Source organism: Sciurus carolinensis, chromosome 1 (assembly GCF_902686445.1).
Source record: "Sciurus carolinensis chromosome 1, mSciCar1.2, whole genome shotgun sequence".
NCBI classification, from domain to species: domain Eukaryota; kingdom Metazoa; phylum Chordata; class Mammalia; order Rodentia; family Sciuridae; genus Sciurus; species Sciurus carolinensis.
The window spans coordinates 202,187,080-202,200,969 of record NC_062213.1 but is presented as its reverse complement, the minus strand read 5'-3'; the positions used below and the strand labels follow the sequence as shown (position 1 = coordinate 202,200,969).

The following is a 13,890-nucleotide window of genomic DNA, read 5'->3' as shown; positions in this document are numbered from 1 at the left end:
TTATTAAAATCTTAGCAAATGAGGAACAGGAAGAAGTGTCCTTAAAGTGACAGTGTGGGTATAGCTCAGTGGTAGAGTCTATGCTTAGTGTGTGTAAGATCCTGGGTTCCATCCTTAGCACCAAAAAGAAAAAAGCAGAAAAGAAACTGACAGTGTTTTGGCAGAGATAGAGTTCATCAAATATCTCACAAGATCCCTGATATTTCCTAGTCTCCTTTGCTGTTAGATTGGGGCCCAGTGAGTAGTTCTGGCTAGTAGATTGTGAATGAGTGACATGTGTCACTTGTAGGTAAAGGTAGTTGAGGCAGTATTCCTCCTCCGTTCCTCTTTTCCCTTCCTCCAGTGACCTGGGAGGGTGTGTATTAACAGATGGCGTAGATTGAAGATGGAGTAAGGGTATTTCACTCTCTTTAGACTTCTCATAAGCAAGAAGTTAACCATTATAGTGTTAAACCTCAGATTCCAGAGTGTGTGGGTGTCTGACAACACAGGTTATCCTACTGTGACTAAGTGAACATGTACAAAAAAAGTACAGCAACTCCCATAGTCGGTGGTTAGAACTACTCTTTGTAAAATCAAGAATTAGAACCAGGATGACTGCTGTTTCTACCACTGTTCAACATGTGGGTCCTACTCAGTGCAGTAAGACACATGGTTAGAGTAGAAAAACCTAAACGGTTACTTCTTGGAGATAGGTTGCCCATCTGCATAGTAATCCTGCGAACAAGAGAACACGATGCTACAGGAGCTGCATATTCAAGACCAGTCATGCTATCATGTGCCAATGACAAAAACTTAGAACCTCTGTTTTTAAAAACATACCATTCACAGTTTCATTAAAAACTATATGCTTTGTAGTAATAAGTTTAGCAAAAGCACTATAAAAAAAATTCTTTTTCGGTGCTGAGGATTGAACCCGGGGCCTTGTGCTTGTGAGGCAAGCACTGTACCAACTGAGCTATATCTCCAGCCCGCCCTATAAGATTTTTATGGAGCAAATTATAAGTTTATTGAAAGACAACTTAAAGAGGTTTTAATACTTGGGGAGAGGGACTCAAGAACATAGTGATGACATTTCTTCCCCCATTTGATCTCCAAGGTCATTGAAATTCTAGTCAAAATCCTGACAGGATTTTTAAGGAGCTAGCAGACTGATTTTTAAGTTTGTGTAGAGCAGGAAAGGGCCAGGAATACCAAGATGATTTGGAGTGAGACTTGACCTTGTAGAATTGGAGACGAGTTGTGAGGTTTCCTTCAGTGAGACAGGGTGATGTGAGCTCCTGCACAGCTTGCCTCCTGGATCATAAGTGAGTAGCCAGGAAGAAACCCCAAATGTATGAACATCAGTGACACAAGAGATTCCATGTTAATATAAAAAGGATGGTCTTTACCAGGGCTCAGGGCACACGCAGGTAATCCCAGCAACTCTGAAGGCAGAAGCAGGAGGATCGAAAGTTCAAGGCCAGCTTCAGCAATTTGTCCCTGTGCAACATAGTGAGACTCTGTCTCAAAATAAAAAATAAAAAGAATGGGGGATGTGGCTCAGTGGTTAATGCCCCTGGGTTCAATCCCTGGTACCAAAAAAGAAAAGAAAAAGGTCTTTTCAATAAATGATCTTGGATAACTATTTAATGCAGGAGAAAAAGAACATGTATTTAAACAGATTTTGTAATCAAGCTCTGGTTGCATTTTATATCGTTTGAAAATTAAATGACTGGAGAATCTGCTCCACTGATTTGTTTTTGTCTTTGTTGGAGAGGGAGCCTGAGGAAATGATAACCTTGGGGGAAACGTTTCCAGTGTGTGAAAGACCAAATGTTTATAACCCAGTATGTGAAGAGCTTTTAAAAATTAATTTTAAAAAAGATAGATATTTGTCATTGTACTTTCCTGACTGATTTTGACTGATAATTAAAAACTGTTCCCTAACCAGCAGCTGTGACATTGGGATTTTATAAACGCTAAAAGACTTGTCTTTTATGCTTAAAGCATGTCCCAGGTGGATGTGGATTCAGGAATTGAAAATATGGAGGTTGATGAAAACGACCGAAGAGAAAAGAGGAGCCTCAGTGACAAGGTTGGTAAGAAGTGAAGCCCTCCTTTCAGTGTCTAGTGTCCCATCTAGTAGGTAGAGAGGCCATGAGTGGGTTGCCCTGATCAGCCAATCTACGTGGGTGGGGTTTTCCTTTCAAAGAAGAATGTGTAACCTCGGTTGTCCTTATCAATGGAAGTAACACTCAATACTTTTATCTTGTAAAATTCCTCACTTATTTTTGGTTTAGGTTTAGGTTTTTATCAGTAAATTTAGTTTGTAATAGGAAATAATGTGGAGCCCATTACAAATTTTTCTGTTGGTCTTGCATGAACAAGTAGATCATCATCTCTTTGAATATATTCCGAGAGAAATGGCTGGGAATTTAAGTCAGAACACGTACAATACAGTAGCAGGGGAAAACTTTGAAACCGTCAGGCCTGTGTATCTGATTGTCAACTGGGATTAGTCTCTGTGCTCAGGGTTCTTGGGGTTTGGCTTTCCGTGTCACAGTATAGGCAGTCACGCCGCTTTCTCTTCTGCTGGGCAGTGCGTGTCGGTGATTACTGACAGTGACCTAGAGCTTCTAGTGATGCAGAGCTTTAGTTTGTATAGTTCTTTAGAATTTGAGTTCTTGCATATGTGATGTTTTATCTGTGGAGGAATATGATGAGAGGTGTTAAATTGGGGGGAAATTCTTGAGGGAACGTTGGTTCTGTGCCTAGAATGTTAACCTGATCCATTGAAATTCAGAACAAAAAAGTAGGATACATACACAGCCTGTATCACATTTCTGAGTTGTTCCTAATGACATCCTTGCTTTTTTATGATTTTCCATAAAATGTATCAGAAGTTCCTGAGACCTAGATGTTGCAACCTTGAAGCAAAAGTAACAGGTTCTATTTTCTCTTAATCAGTGCTGAATACATTATAAAAATCTCATTAATAAATGAATTAAATCCAAATAAAGTATTACTGTTGAAGTGTCTAGCTCAGGCCTCCTGGAGATTAACCCAGATCTTCTTCCTTACCAGGAGCCGTCCTCAGGCCCAGAGGTGTCCGAAGAGCAGGCCTTACAGCTGGTCTGTAAGATCTTCCGAGTCTCTTGGAAGGATCGGGACAGAGATGTCATCTTCCTTCCTTCTCTTTCTGCACAGTTTAAGCAGAACCCAAAAGAAGGTAGGACTTAGGCTCTGCAGGCAGTCTTTTTGGAGCGCCGTGAGGAGGCGTGCCTGAGCGCTCCGTTGTCCATTCTTACCGTCTTGCTGTGGGGCTGTGCTTTTGATAACAGGACACTTCTTGTTGAGAACACTGCTGTTTGACACCTTTCTTTTCTTCCACTGACCTCACTGATAAATTATTTTGTACTTTGATGACTTCTACACAAGAAAACTGTGTAAGTTAATGGTCTCAAAGGTTCAATTTTTTTGTTTTGTTTTGTTTTTTGTTTTCCCCTTTTTAGTAGAAGGTATTTAAAGAAGGCATTAGCTTCTTTATAAGGGTCCCCAGGGACCCTCGGAGAGGTGTTTACTCAGACCTGCTTCAAGTGCCTTCCAGGCCAAGGGTAGACCCTGGAGCAAATATGTCAGGCTAAATTGCTTAGTAAAGATAGCATTCTTGGATGCTAGGTAATTAGTTGTGCTGAACCACCATGATTATAACAAAATATAAAACCTCCCGCCTAGGTGCAGCACTGTGGCACTGCATTGTTTCTCCAGCTGTCAGTTGCATGCAGAAGGGGTCTTGCTGGAGTCTTGCACACAGCGAAACCCCCTGACGTGGGGATTTCTGTCTCTTTCACTCACTGATGCATTCCCAATGCCAGAGGGTGTCTTGTACCAAATCGTCCCTCAATAGATGCATTTTAAATGAATGAGTGACTATTAAGGTGGCCACCTTTCCCTTCATATATGTCCTATCTTCTAGGAAGAGAGTCACGCTCTCTGTTTCTGGAGGATGGATAGGCTGTTTCTGATTTTATTGGTGTCTTCTTATTACCTCTGGTTACGGACATGAGCATAGCAACCATGTGCTTTAAAACCTTACCACATGCTCTTCTTGGTATAAGTCTTGAGATTCTCAAAATCTATCTTAACACATGTAAGTGATCATTTTTAATGACCAAAATCAGGTGAGATGTACATGGTTAGGACTTTCATTTGATTAGTGATATTTAGAATAAATCTGAAGACCAACAGCAAATCAGCTGGAAGCCACAAAGAGTGAGAAGGCTGTTGGACTGTGTAGTCTGCTGCAGGAAGCCAGATGGTGACTCAGCATTGGACATTCTGTAAAATTGTTTGAACTTTGGACTTCATAATTGTACTGTATGTCCATCTCTGTGTACTGTGGGTACTGGTTAAGAGATATGAACCCTGTTGGCGTTTGTAGTGGGATGACCTAACCTCTGAGGGTGGGCGTTGCTTCTGCGTACAGTTAGTACATATAACAGCAGTAACTCCATAGACACATTCCCTTTTCTTTTTAAGTGAAATCTTACTTTGAGAACAATTCTAGATTTATAGACAAATTTTAAAGATAGTGTGGGGAGCTCCTGTATGCCCTCACCCAGGTTCCCCCGATGCTAACATCTTGATGTAGCTGTAGTACATTTGCTGAAAACAAATGACTATTGATAAAACACCAGACCTGATTTGGATATCAACAGGTTGTCCACTAACGTCCATTTACTATTCCAGAATCCAGGTTAGGATGCCACAGTGACAACTCTGGTTCTGTTTGACTTATTTGAGGATGGTGTAGAAAAAGAACCATGTGTAACCTGTTGTTTATTCTGCCTTCCCAACAGTGTTCTCTGATTTTAAGGACTTGATTGGCCAGATTTTGATGGAAGTGCTAATGATGTCCACTCAGACTAGAGATGAAAACCCATTTGCCAGTCTGACAGCCACGTCACAGCCCATTGCCGCGGCAGCTCGGTCACCAGACAGAAATCTCATGCTGAATACTGGCTCCAATCCAGGAACAAGCCCCATGTTCTGCAACTTGGGTTCCTTCAGTGCCAGCTCTTTGTCTAGGTTAGTGTGGTTCACCTTGCACGTCTAATTGCTAATAAAATAGCCATGGAGGATGTGGAAGGGAATGTGCATTCACAGTGTTGAACTATGTCATGGACATTATGATATGTATCATATTTGGGCAGATGGATTTAGTTGTTGGAAGTGGTATTATCTTTTCTAACTAGGATTTTCTTTTGACTTTCCATGTATAGGTTATTGGTAGTTCGAATTTTAGAAGCAAATTGCTATATCTACTACCTTAGATCAATACAGCAATTAGATTATTACTTAAATGATTATCTGACTGTATCCTGCAACTCTTAGAGATATGAAATGTAATTTTCATTTAAAAACCTGAAAGTTTATTTCAGTTATCTCAAGTTTTTCTTTGATTTTTCTCTTCTTTCCTCCCTTTCTCAACTAATTTAGCCTCTATGAAACTAGTCCAGCTCCCACGACCAGCTTCTGGAACTCGGTGCCAGTGCTGAGTCCGTCTTTTGCCTCACCTTCCCATGTAGCCAACCAGACAGCTGTGCCTTCTGCTTCCCTCAGCCCGCACAGTGCTGCTTCTGGAACTGCGGCAGGAAGCCAGCCCTCATCCCCACGGTATCGGCCCTACACGGTCATTCATCCGTGGGGGCCGTCACCTTGTGCCATCCCACGGTCTGCAGGCATCTCCGTCCCATCTAGCTCCCCAAGGCTCCCTGCCCTTGCAAGTAGCCCTCAGGCAGTACCTGCCAGCACTTCCAGACCGAGACCCTCCAGCATGGGCTCAGCTGTCCCACCCGCTTCACCCAGTGACGCCAGCAGACGCCCCTCCTCCCTGCGGATCTCTCCTAGGTATTTTCTTAGCAGGAGATCTGCGTGTGTGTTTGCAGTGTAGGGAGGGAGATTAACATGGTTTGAAAGAACTGCTGTGTGATGCTGACCTCAGTTAAATTTTGGGAGTTGTTTTGGGTCATTATCCTGTGCCACTAACTAGTTTGGTGGGCATGTGCCCTGAGTCCATGCTCCTCCCAGGCTTTGATCACATCAGTAAGCAAGGGCTGCTCTAATGTGCCTCCTGTTCCTCTCCTTTCCCTCCTTCCTGTACTGAAAAAAGAAACAGCTTTATTTTAAGACTCTAGTCATGTGTCATTCTTCATTACAAGTGAGTTTCAAAGACTGTGGTCAGTGTTCTATTTGAGAGTGGGGGATCACTGAGCCACATTTTGACTTTTTGGACTACTGCCAAGGGTGGTGAAACGCAGTCAGACCCACAGACTACAGTGTGTCTGGGCCTGGTGTCCCTTCCTTCCAGTGAGTGAAGCTGGCTCTGTTCACACCTTGAAGTTTTGATTTTTTTGGTTACACATAATTTCAGCCTCTTAGAAATAAGCGGTATTAGAATTCCATGAATCCAGTGGCTCCTTCTCTCAAAAGTATCCACTTAGTTCTGTAATGTAGGTGGAATTATTTTTTGCATGTAAGCAGATAAAACTTAAAAGATTTTAAAAGACAGCAGATGCACAACCTTCCCCCTTTTTTGCCCTGTGTTCCCTGACGACCTTTTTTGCTTTTGTTGTGGTAGTATGTACGACAGTCCTTTCTCCTTCCTCTTCCTCGCACTCTCTGGAGACAGTAGTGATGAAGAAGATGAAGAAGATGATGATGATGGTGATGAAGGTGGTGGTGGTGGTGATGATTTTTCTTGTGTCCAGTTTGGGTCCAGGTATCTGAGGAATGGAGTCTTACCTTGCATGTGCTTAGGTGCTTAGGAACTAACTCGTATGAGCCCTTCTTAGGGTTGTGCTTTGAATCCAGACAGAATAGGATCAAAGGAGGCGGGTACACAAGTGCGTTGACATGTGAGGAGCTTTTAACTGGATAAAGTGACACACAGGACACTTCATGTTGTTGCCAGGTAATTTCAGAGGAAAGCTCACCTATGATCATTTATCAAAAACCTGAAAACAAATCAGTGAACAAATTCATGCACCCTTAGATCTAAAATGAGGGACCCTTCATTTGTCTATTGCAAAGTGTTCCTTGTGGACGATATGCATTCTGAGGCATGTTTTCATCATGACAGTTGCATGGGTTGCTGGTGTTTAGCAGCGGCATAGGGGTGGGACCTTGTGTGTTTGTGTTCCCTCCTGTCCCCATTCCACCGAGCACAGTCTAGACAATCTATTGAAGAACATATGGGGTCATATGTCTGACATATGGCGCTTCTGCTTCACTTCTAACCTTATATTGCCCTGAGTCCCTCCTTAACCTTAGCAAAGCCAGAACCCATTTGTTTAAAGAGCCCAGGGGTGACTTCAGAAGCTCAAACAAGGTTCAGGATGTTCTTGCATGTTCACCCCCAAAACCAAGTGAAAACCACTACTTGTGTTTTCTAGGTCACTCAGAGCAAGAAAATGTAATGGTCCTTTCTTTCTAACCCTCTGACTCGTCTTAACAGTTTTGCTCTTAATTGAAGTTTCCTCTGGACCGAGTTGGTATTTGTGCCCAGCACTGTTCAAAAATAACTCCAGGCTATAAATAGAGATTGCAGTAAGGTTAGGTCATTTCATTAAATCTGACAGTGTTCAGAAGAATCATTAGAGAGCACAGAGGAGTGTTGACACAGGCTGGGTATGGACTTGGGAAGGTTGGTATTTGTATTACAGTGAACATTGTATCACTGCTTCTCAAATGAATTTCCCCAAAGTGTGTCTTTTTAATGTACATAAAATCCTCTGCATGATTATAGTCATATAGCAGGCATCCTCCTTAGGAATCACATTCCATCGTGGTAAAAGTGCTTTGTTGTCTGTTTTGCTGTAAATTATCTGTGGGAGAAACGCTCTTCTCTCCCTGGCCTACTTAATTCTGACTTTCTCTAACAGATGTATCTGGTCATGCTGCTTTTACTAACACCTCTCTCTCCAGATCTCTAACATCCCAGCCTCGCCTCAGATCTTGATTCTATACCTCCTAGGAAAAACGCCTATTGTGTAATTGTCGCAGCACACACTTATTGAGGGTGATGTGCCAGATACTGCGTCAGCTCTGCCCAAGTGATCTCGTTTAATCCCCACGTAGCATTCTGCAAGGAAACTGAGAAACTTGGAGGTTAAAGTCTCAAACTAGCTAGTGGCAGTGGGAATCCAGAGCTCACGTTCTTCTTCGCCACAGGGCGCTCCTCTGGCCTTGCCTTCTGTGGGCAGCAGCACTAGTGGTTTCACTGCCAAGAGTCTAGGCATCTACTGGGTTCTGTGGCCCGGGGGTGCCAGCTTCTCATTTTCTTTTCTTTTTTGGGGGGTCGGGGGGACGACAATGCCGGGGATTGTATGGGGAGGCCTATTGCATGCTGGGCAAGTGCGCTCTACCACTGAGCTACACCCCAACCATTTTACCCCTTAATCATGAAATGCCATTCTGGTCCTTTGGCATGCCCCTCATGTGTTGTTGCAATGAAATCAGATAATCCAGTTGTAGATTAGATATTCCAGTTGTATGTTACTTGTGGATATCAAGAGTGGCACCACAGGGCTGGGGTTGTGGCTCGGTGGTAGAACACTTGCCCGGCATGTGTGAGGCCCTGGGTTCGATCCTCAGCATCACATAAAAATAAATAAAGAAAATAATGGTATTATATCCATCTACAACTAAAAAAGAAATTTTAAACTATTCTAAAAAATGGCACAGCAGTGGTTAAATATCTAATGTAACTGTTTAAAGGAATGGAAGAGCCCGAGGATACACACAGGGCCCAAACCAGGGTGAGGTGACAGATACTTGGTCGGCCAGCACATATGGTTTTCCCACCCCTTTCTATGTGATCTTCCCAGAATTTCGTTTATTTTGAAATAAGCAGTTTTAACACCTACTTCTTGCCTGGCCCAGCGGAGTTGGTATCTGCAGATCCTTTTGGAAGTAGTTGTGACCCACAGGATATGTGGATCCTCTGCAGTTGTAAGGATCGGGACTGACTCGGGAAAGGGCAGATGTTCTCTGTAGTGTTTTCGTCTTTTGTGAAACGAACTGTAGGAATTAGGAGGAACTGCTCTTGCAGGAAAGTGAGTGAAGGGAAAATTGCCTTGTGGTTCTCAGCCGAGCAGTCTTCCTCAGGAGGGTGGTGTCTGGAGAGAAGTGGGGTTGTTACCCTCTTCTTCCACCTTTGTTTGCTCCTCCCAGCCGCCCCTCCCTGGTTCTCCCGATGGCTCAGTGGGTAAGCGCAGGCTTCCCTGGCCTCCAGTGAGGCTCAGGGTTCTGTCATGTAGCCTTCCCCATGTCCTCACGAAGGAAAAGAAACTTCAACGTTATTACTTTTTCCATGGCGTCCCTGTGACTGAAAAGGACAGAAGACTCCAGCTGGCTCAATAAATAAGAGGCAGGCAGCTCCACAGTTAATCTGGTAACTCAGTGACATCATCAGGGACCCTCTAGTTTGTGAACTGCTTAGATACCTCAGTGGAGAAGGTCAAACCTTGAGTGCCAGGAGCCTGCATGAGTTGAGAAAGGGCAAGTTAGTGGATTGTTCAAAGATAGTGCCCCCCCCCATCTTGGTCATCATGCTGGAGGAAGCACCGTGAAAACGGCGGGAACAGGCATTTCCATCCACCTCCGTCCTCTGGCTCGTGCTCTTGGCACTTAATGTTCTCTCCTGCCTTAGGCCTGTGGACTCGGCTCTCTTTGGGCCACTCTTCCCCCGGAGAACTGTCTGCCTGCTCTCAGCCTTCCCCAAGGACTTCGTGTGTGTGCAGGCCCATGAGAGGCTGGTTGCTGGCCCCCTGGGTTACACACCACTCGCACACCTGCTTCCTCGTGCCGTCTCTTGTACTCCACTTTTCTTTCCACTTATACCACCTACATATTAATTTGTCTTCTCTGGTCCCCACCTCCAGAATACATTAGAACTACCACATCAGCAAGGTCACCGGTGTGGTTCAGTGTAGGACTCCAGGACCTGCAACAGCCCTGGACCCCAGGAGGCCCACGGTGCACGGTCATTGAATGGATTCATGCTGCTTAAGCCTGCACAACTCTTAAGTTTGCCTTGGATTGAGAAAATATAAAATTCCCAAGTTTGCATTTAAAAAGTTGGTAAATAGGAGGGTGATTATTCCTATTATGGAAGAAAATGCAGTGGAGTCCTTTTAGAAGCAAGGCGCAGTGGCACAGCCTGTAATCCCAGCAACTCAGGTAGGTAAGGCAGGAGGATCACAAGTTCAAAGCCAGTCTCAGTAAATTTGTGAGACCCTGTCTCAAAATAAAATATAAAAAGGACTGGAGATGTAACTCAGTGGTTAAGTGCCCCTGGATTCAATCCGTGGTACGCCCCCACCCCCCAAAAAGCAAGCTTTCTCTGTGCATTCACAATGGAATTTAGTGGTCTGCACCTGCACAGATCTGAGGTGTGTAAATCCCCAGGAACGAATATTTTTGTTGTTTTCAGAAGGATTCAACTACATTTCTGTTAGTGAAGTAATTAGTGGTTAAATTGGACCATTAATTTTAGGTAGCAGAAAAATGGCTCACATATTCTCCCAGGGGAAGGTATAATTTTATATATATCCTTAGAACTTAAATACAACGTATTTTCAAGATTTTAGAATGGCACAGTGGTAAAAGTATCATGAATTTTATAACAGCTTTTTGACAATAAAAAAGAAAATCAAGGACTGGGGTTGTAGCTCATTGAAAGAGTGCTTGCCTAGCATGTGGGAGGTACTGGATTTGATCCTTAGCACCACATAAAAATATATAAAAAAACAAAGATATTGTATCCATATACAACTAAAAATCTTTTTTAAAAAAGAAATTCAAAGGGTTAGGGAGATAGCTCAATTGGTAGAGTGCTTGCCTTGCAAGCATAAGGCCCTGGTTCGATCCCCAGTACCAAAAAAGAAAATAAGAATGAAATACTAGTGAAAATAAATTTGGGGAGCAGAAGAGGTAAGGATGAAGGTCTCAGCAATGTTTCTCAAACCTGGCTTGAATACTGCGTCTAGTGATTCTTCTGCCTCAGCCTGGTGAATCCCAGGACTGCAGGAGCATAACCTATTTTAAATATTTAAAGATGTTTATTAATAACCTAACTTTATGTATAGAAACTGCATACTATGTTCTCCTTCAGTATTACATTCATAATTTTAGCCCAACGCTTTCACTGTGAATCTAAAAATTCTTGTTAATCTATTTGGGCCATTGACTCTTAACACTTAGCATTAATGAAATTGACCATTTTAAATACTGGTGATCATGACTTCCTTTGGCATCTCTAGGATTGGTCGGTCTTACTGAAACATTGATAGATCCTGGACTTCACATTTCCTTTTGTGTTGAAGGATTTCCGCCCCCATCTTCTAAAAGCCGGTTGGTTGTTTGGTATCTGATTGTTAATCACCAAAACACACCATCCTCCTCATTTAGCTTGAAAATTGTCTGAGATCTTCTGAGTGCCTGGTACAAGATAAGCAAACTTCTGCATAGGTCACTTTTCATGTCTTGGTGAAATACTGGTGAAAATATTTCAAGGGAGAGTGAGGAGTTAAATTGAAGTTAAAATTAAATGAATGTGTTGCTAAGAGTGGAACTTAATTTCATTGGCAATAGCACAAGCCCCACCATCTAAGCATGCTGTGTTCACATGGGCACACAAGTTCGTCTGCTAGCAAGGAATGCCACTTAAGACTGACTCCTTGCAGCTGGTAATGACCTGTTGCCATCATATATAAGATGCTTTTCATTTCACAAATGTTAAAAGTGTGAGAAATATGGGTCTTATTATCAGGAAGGTGAATAGTTTAAATTTTTCATTGGAAACATGAATTTTTTTTTTTTTTTTTTTTATAACATCTATGAGAGGTGTTTCCAGGAAAACTACCCACAGTTCATCTTTGGGACATATAGTGAATATAGTCACTGAGTCACTAATGTCAAGCACAAGAGGGAAGAATCACAAACTGATTGAAACAGAGCTTGCCTCCAGCAGAGAGAAATCTTAGCCCTTTCTATTCATGAAGATTCTCCGTACTTCTAGATTATGGTGGTGGGTTTGGGGTTTTTCCTTTGCTTTTTCACACTACTCATCTTGCTGTTGTTGGGCCATTCAGCAGAAACCAGATTGCACCATTAATTAATAAAATGTACCAAAACATTAATTGCCATAAAGGCATAAGCATGGATATGTTTTTCAGGTTCCTGTGCTGGCCCACCCCAGCCAGGTCTCTCGGTGGCCTCCTGGTCTGTGCAGTGGGCAGGGAAGAGTTGTGTCTTCCTTGAACATCCTCTCAGCCTGTCTCCTGTCTCCTCCCTTCCCACTGTCGACCATATTGTAGGTTGCAGGAATTCAAAATTTGCTGGACTCTGGGCTTAGAACATTGGATTTAAAGCTGGCATTATTTTTACCTTCTATAATGAAATGCTTTAGTATCATGGTTTCACTTTAAGGTTAATTGTTTTTTCCCCAAAATTCTAAGATCAGTTATGTTCTAATTCTAAGATCAGCGTATATGTTCCAAATTTTTGGTTATGCATATCTGTTAAGCTGCATTACATACTGTTCCTCTCTGAATTCTTCCTGGTTCTTATAGTTTATCGCCTTCAATTTTCTGCCCCAGGTTGAAATAGGGACTCTCATTCTGATGCTTTTCCCATCATTTATCATCTTCTAAATGTATTATTTTTGCTAAGTTTATTTCTCTCTTCCTCTTCATGCCCTCTATGCTTTGACTAATGTCTTTGTATATTATATGTATATCAGATAACCTGAGTTAAATACCCAGTTCGTATGAGACATGTGATAGTGGATCTTAACTTTGTTAAATTTCCTCAGACCTAACCCTTGCTACTACATTTGGCTTTTGTCTCAGAGAATAGTTAATGCCAATAATAAGTGTGCTTCCCATTGTCTGCTGCTGATGTTTTCCAAAGTCCTTCCACATTATTTCACTGAAGCATCACTGCAGATGGAGTGGAGGTTCTGGGCTCAGGTAACACATAAGCACTAAGGCTGGGGCTGGAGCCAGGGCTGTGCACACATAAGACTTGTTTGTTTTGATTTTATTGTGCTACCTCAATTTGTTCAATGACAGTTTTGAAAAATTTGTGTTAGTAGCAAATATGTTCATGTCTCCCTTTAACTGGATGCTCCATGAGCTCTGGTCCTATTGCCAAATGCTGGATAAAGTTTTTTCAGTTCTAAACTAGAAGTCATTAAGATATTTTCTTACTTCCTTAAACCTTCCCTCTTAGAGAGTTGGATTAGAGCAATAGTGTAGTCTGACTTTAACCTTCAGGTCTGTCCAAGTGCTGCTGGTCATTTTGATGTAAGTACCTATCTTAGTCCCTCTGGTTAGGTAAGTTGCCATCCTCAATAAGATGAGGTCCCCTTAGTAGGCTCATAAAATGTTCACCAGAAGCCAGTGTTATCGGGGTAGGAGCAGTAAGCCAAGCAGTCAGCCATGGTCTGTGCTGCATGGGTGTCTGTGCTTTGTCAAGGTTGCAGGCTTTCTGCTGCAGAAACACACACTGTCAAGAAGAAATAATCAAGAGGAGGTAAACATCATCTTTTTTTTTTTTTTTTTTTTTTTCTCTTCTCCAAAGTTTGGGAGCCTCTGGTGGAGCAAGTACTTGGGATTCCTACAGTGACCATTTTACCATTGAAACCTGCAAGGAGACAGATATGCTGAACTACCTCATTGAGTGTTTTGACCGAGTTGGAATAGAGGAAAAAAAAGCACCAAAGGTAATATGAAATAGATTATTAAGGGGGGAAAAAAGCCCCGGTATTTCTTTGATAACCCCCACAAATGGAGAAGTCATTCATTTATTCAGGCAGTCAGTCAGGTAGACCAGGCACTATAC

At 42.4% G+C, this 13,890-nt stretch overlaps 1 protein-coding gene across 4 annotated transcripts in view; it reads left to right on the top strand.

Annotated features, from left to right (window-relative positions):
* Ube4b (ubiquitination factor E4B) overlaps nt 1-13,890 on the top strand; it is a 119,427-nt gene that overhangs the window by 54,536 nt on the left and 51,001 nt on the right. For 2 of the 4 annotated variants that reach the window (XM_047558020.1, XM_047558038.1), the window contains 6 exons: nt 1,990-2,077; nt 3,067-3,211; nt 4,842-5,070; nt 5,482-5,892; nt 6,623-6,763; nt 13,630-13,771. In XM_047558020.1, coding sequence (XP_047413976.1) covers nt 1,990-2,077; nt 3,067-3,211; nt 4,842-5,070; nt 5,482-5,892; nt 6,623-6,763; nt 13,630-13,771 — 1,156 coding nt within the window. The remainder of the gene's footprint in view (nt 1-1,989; nt 2,078-3,066; nt 3,212-4,841; nt 5,071-5,481; nt 5,893-6,622; nt 6,764-13,629; nt 13,772-13,890) is intronic. The other 2 variants (XM_047558029.1, XM_047558048.1) reach the window with 2 other exon arrangements.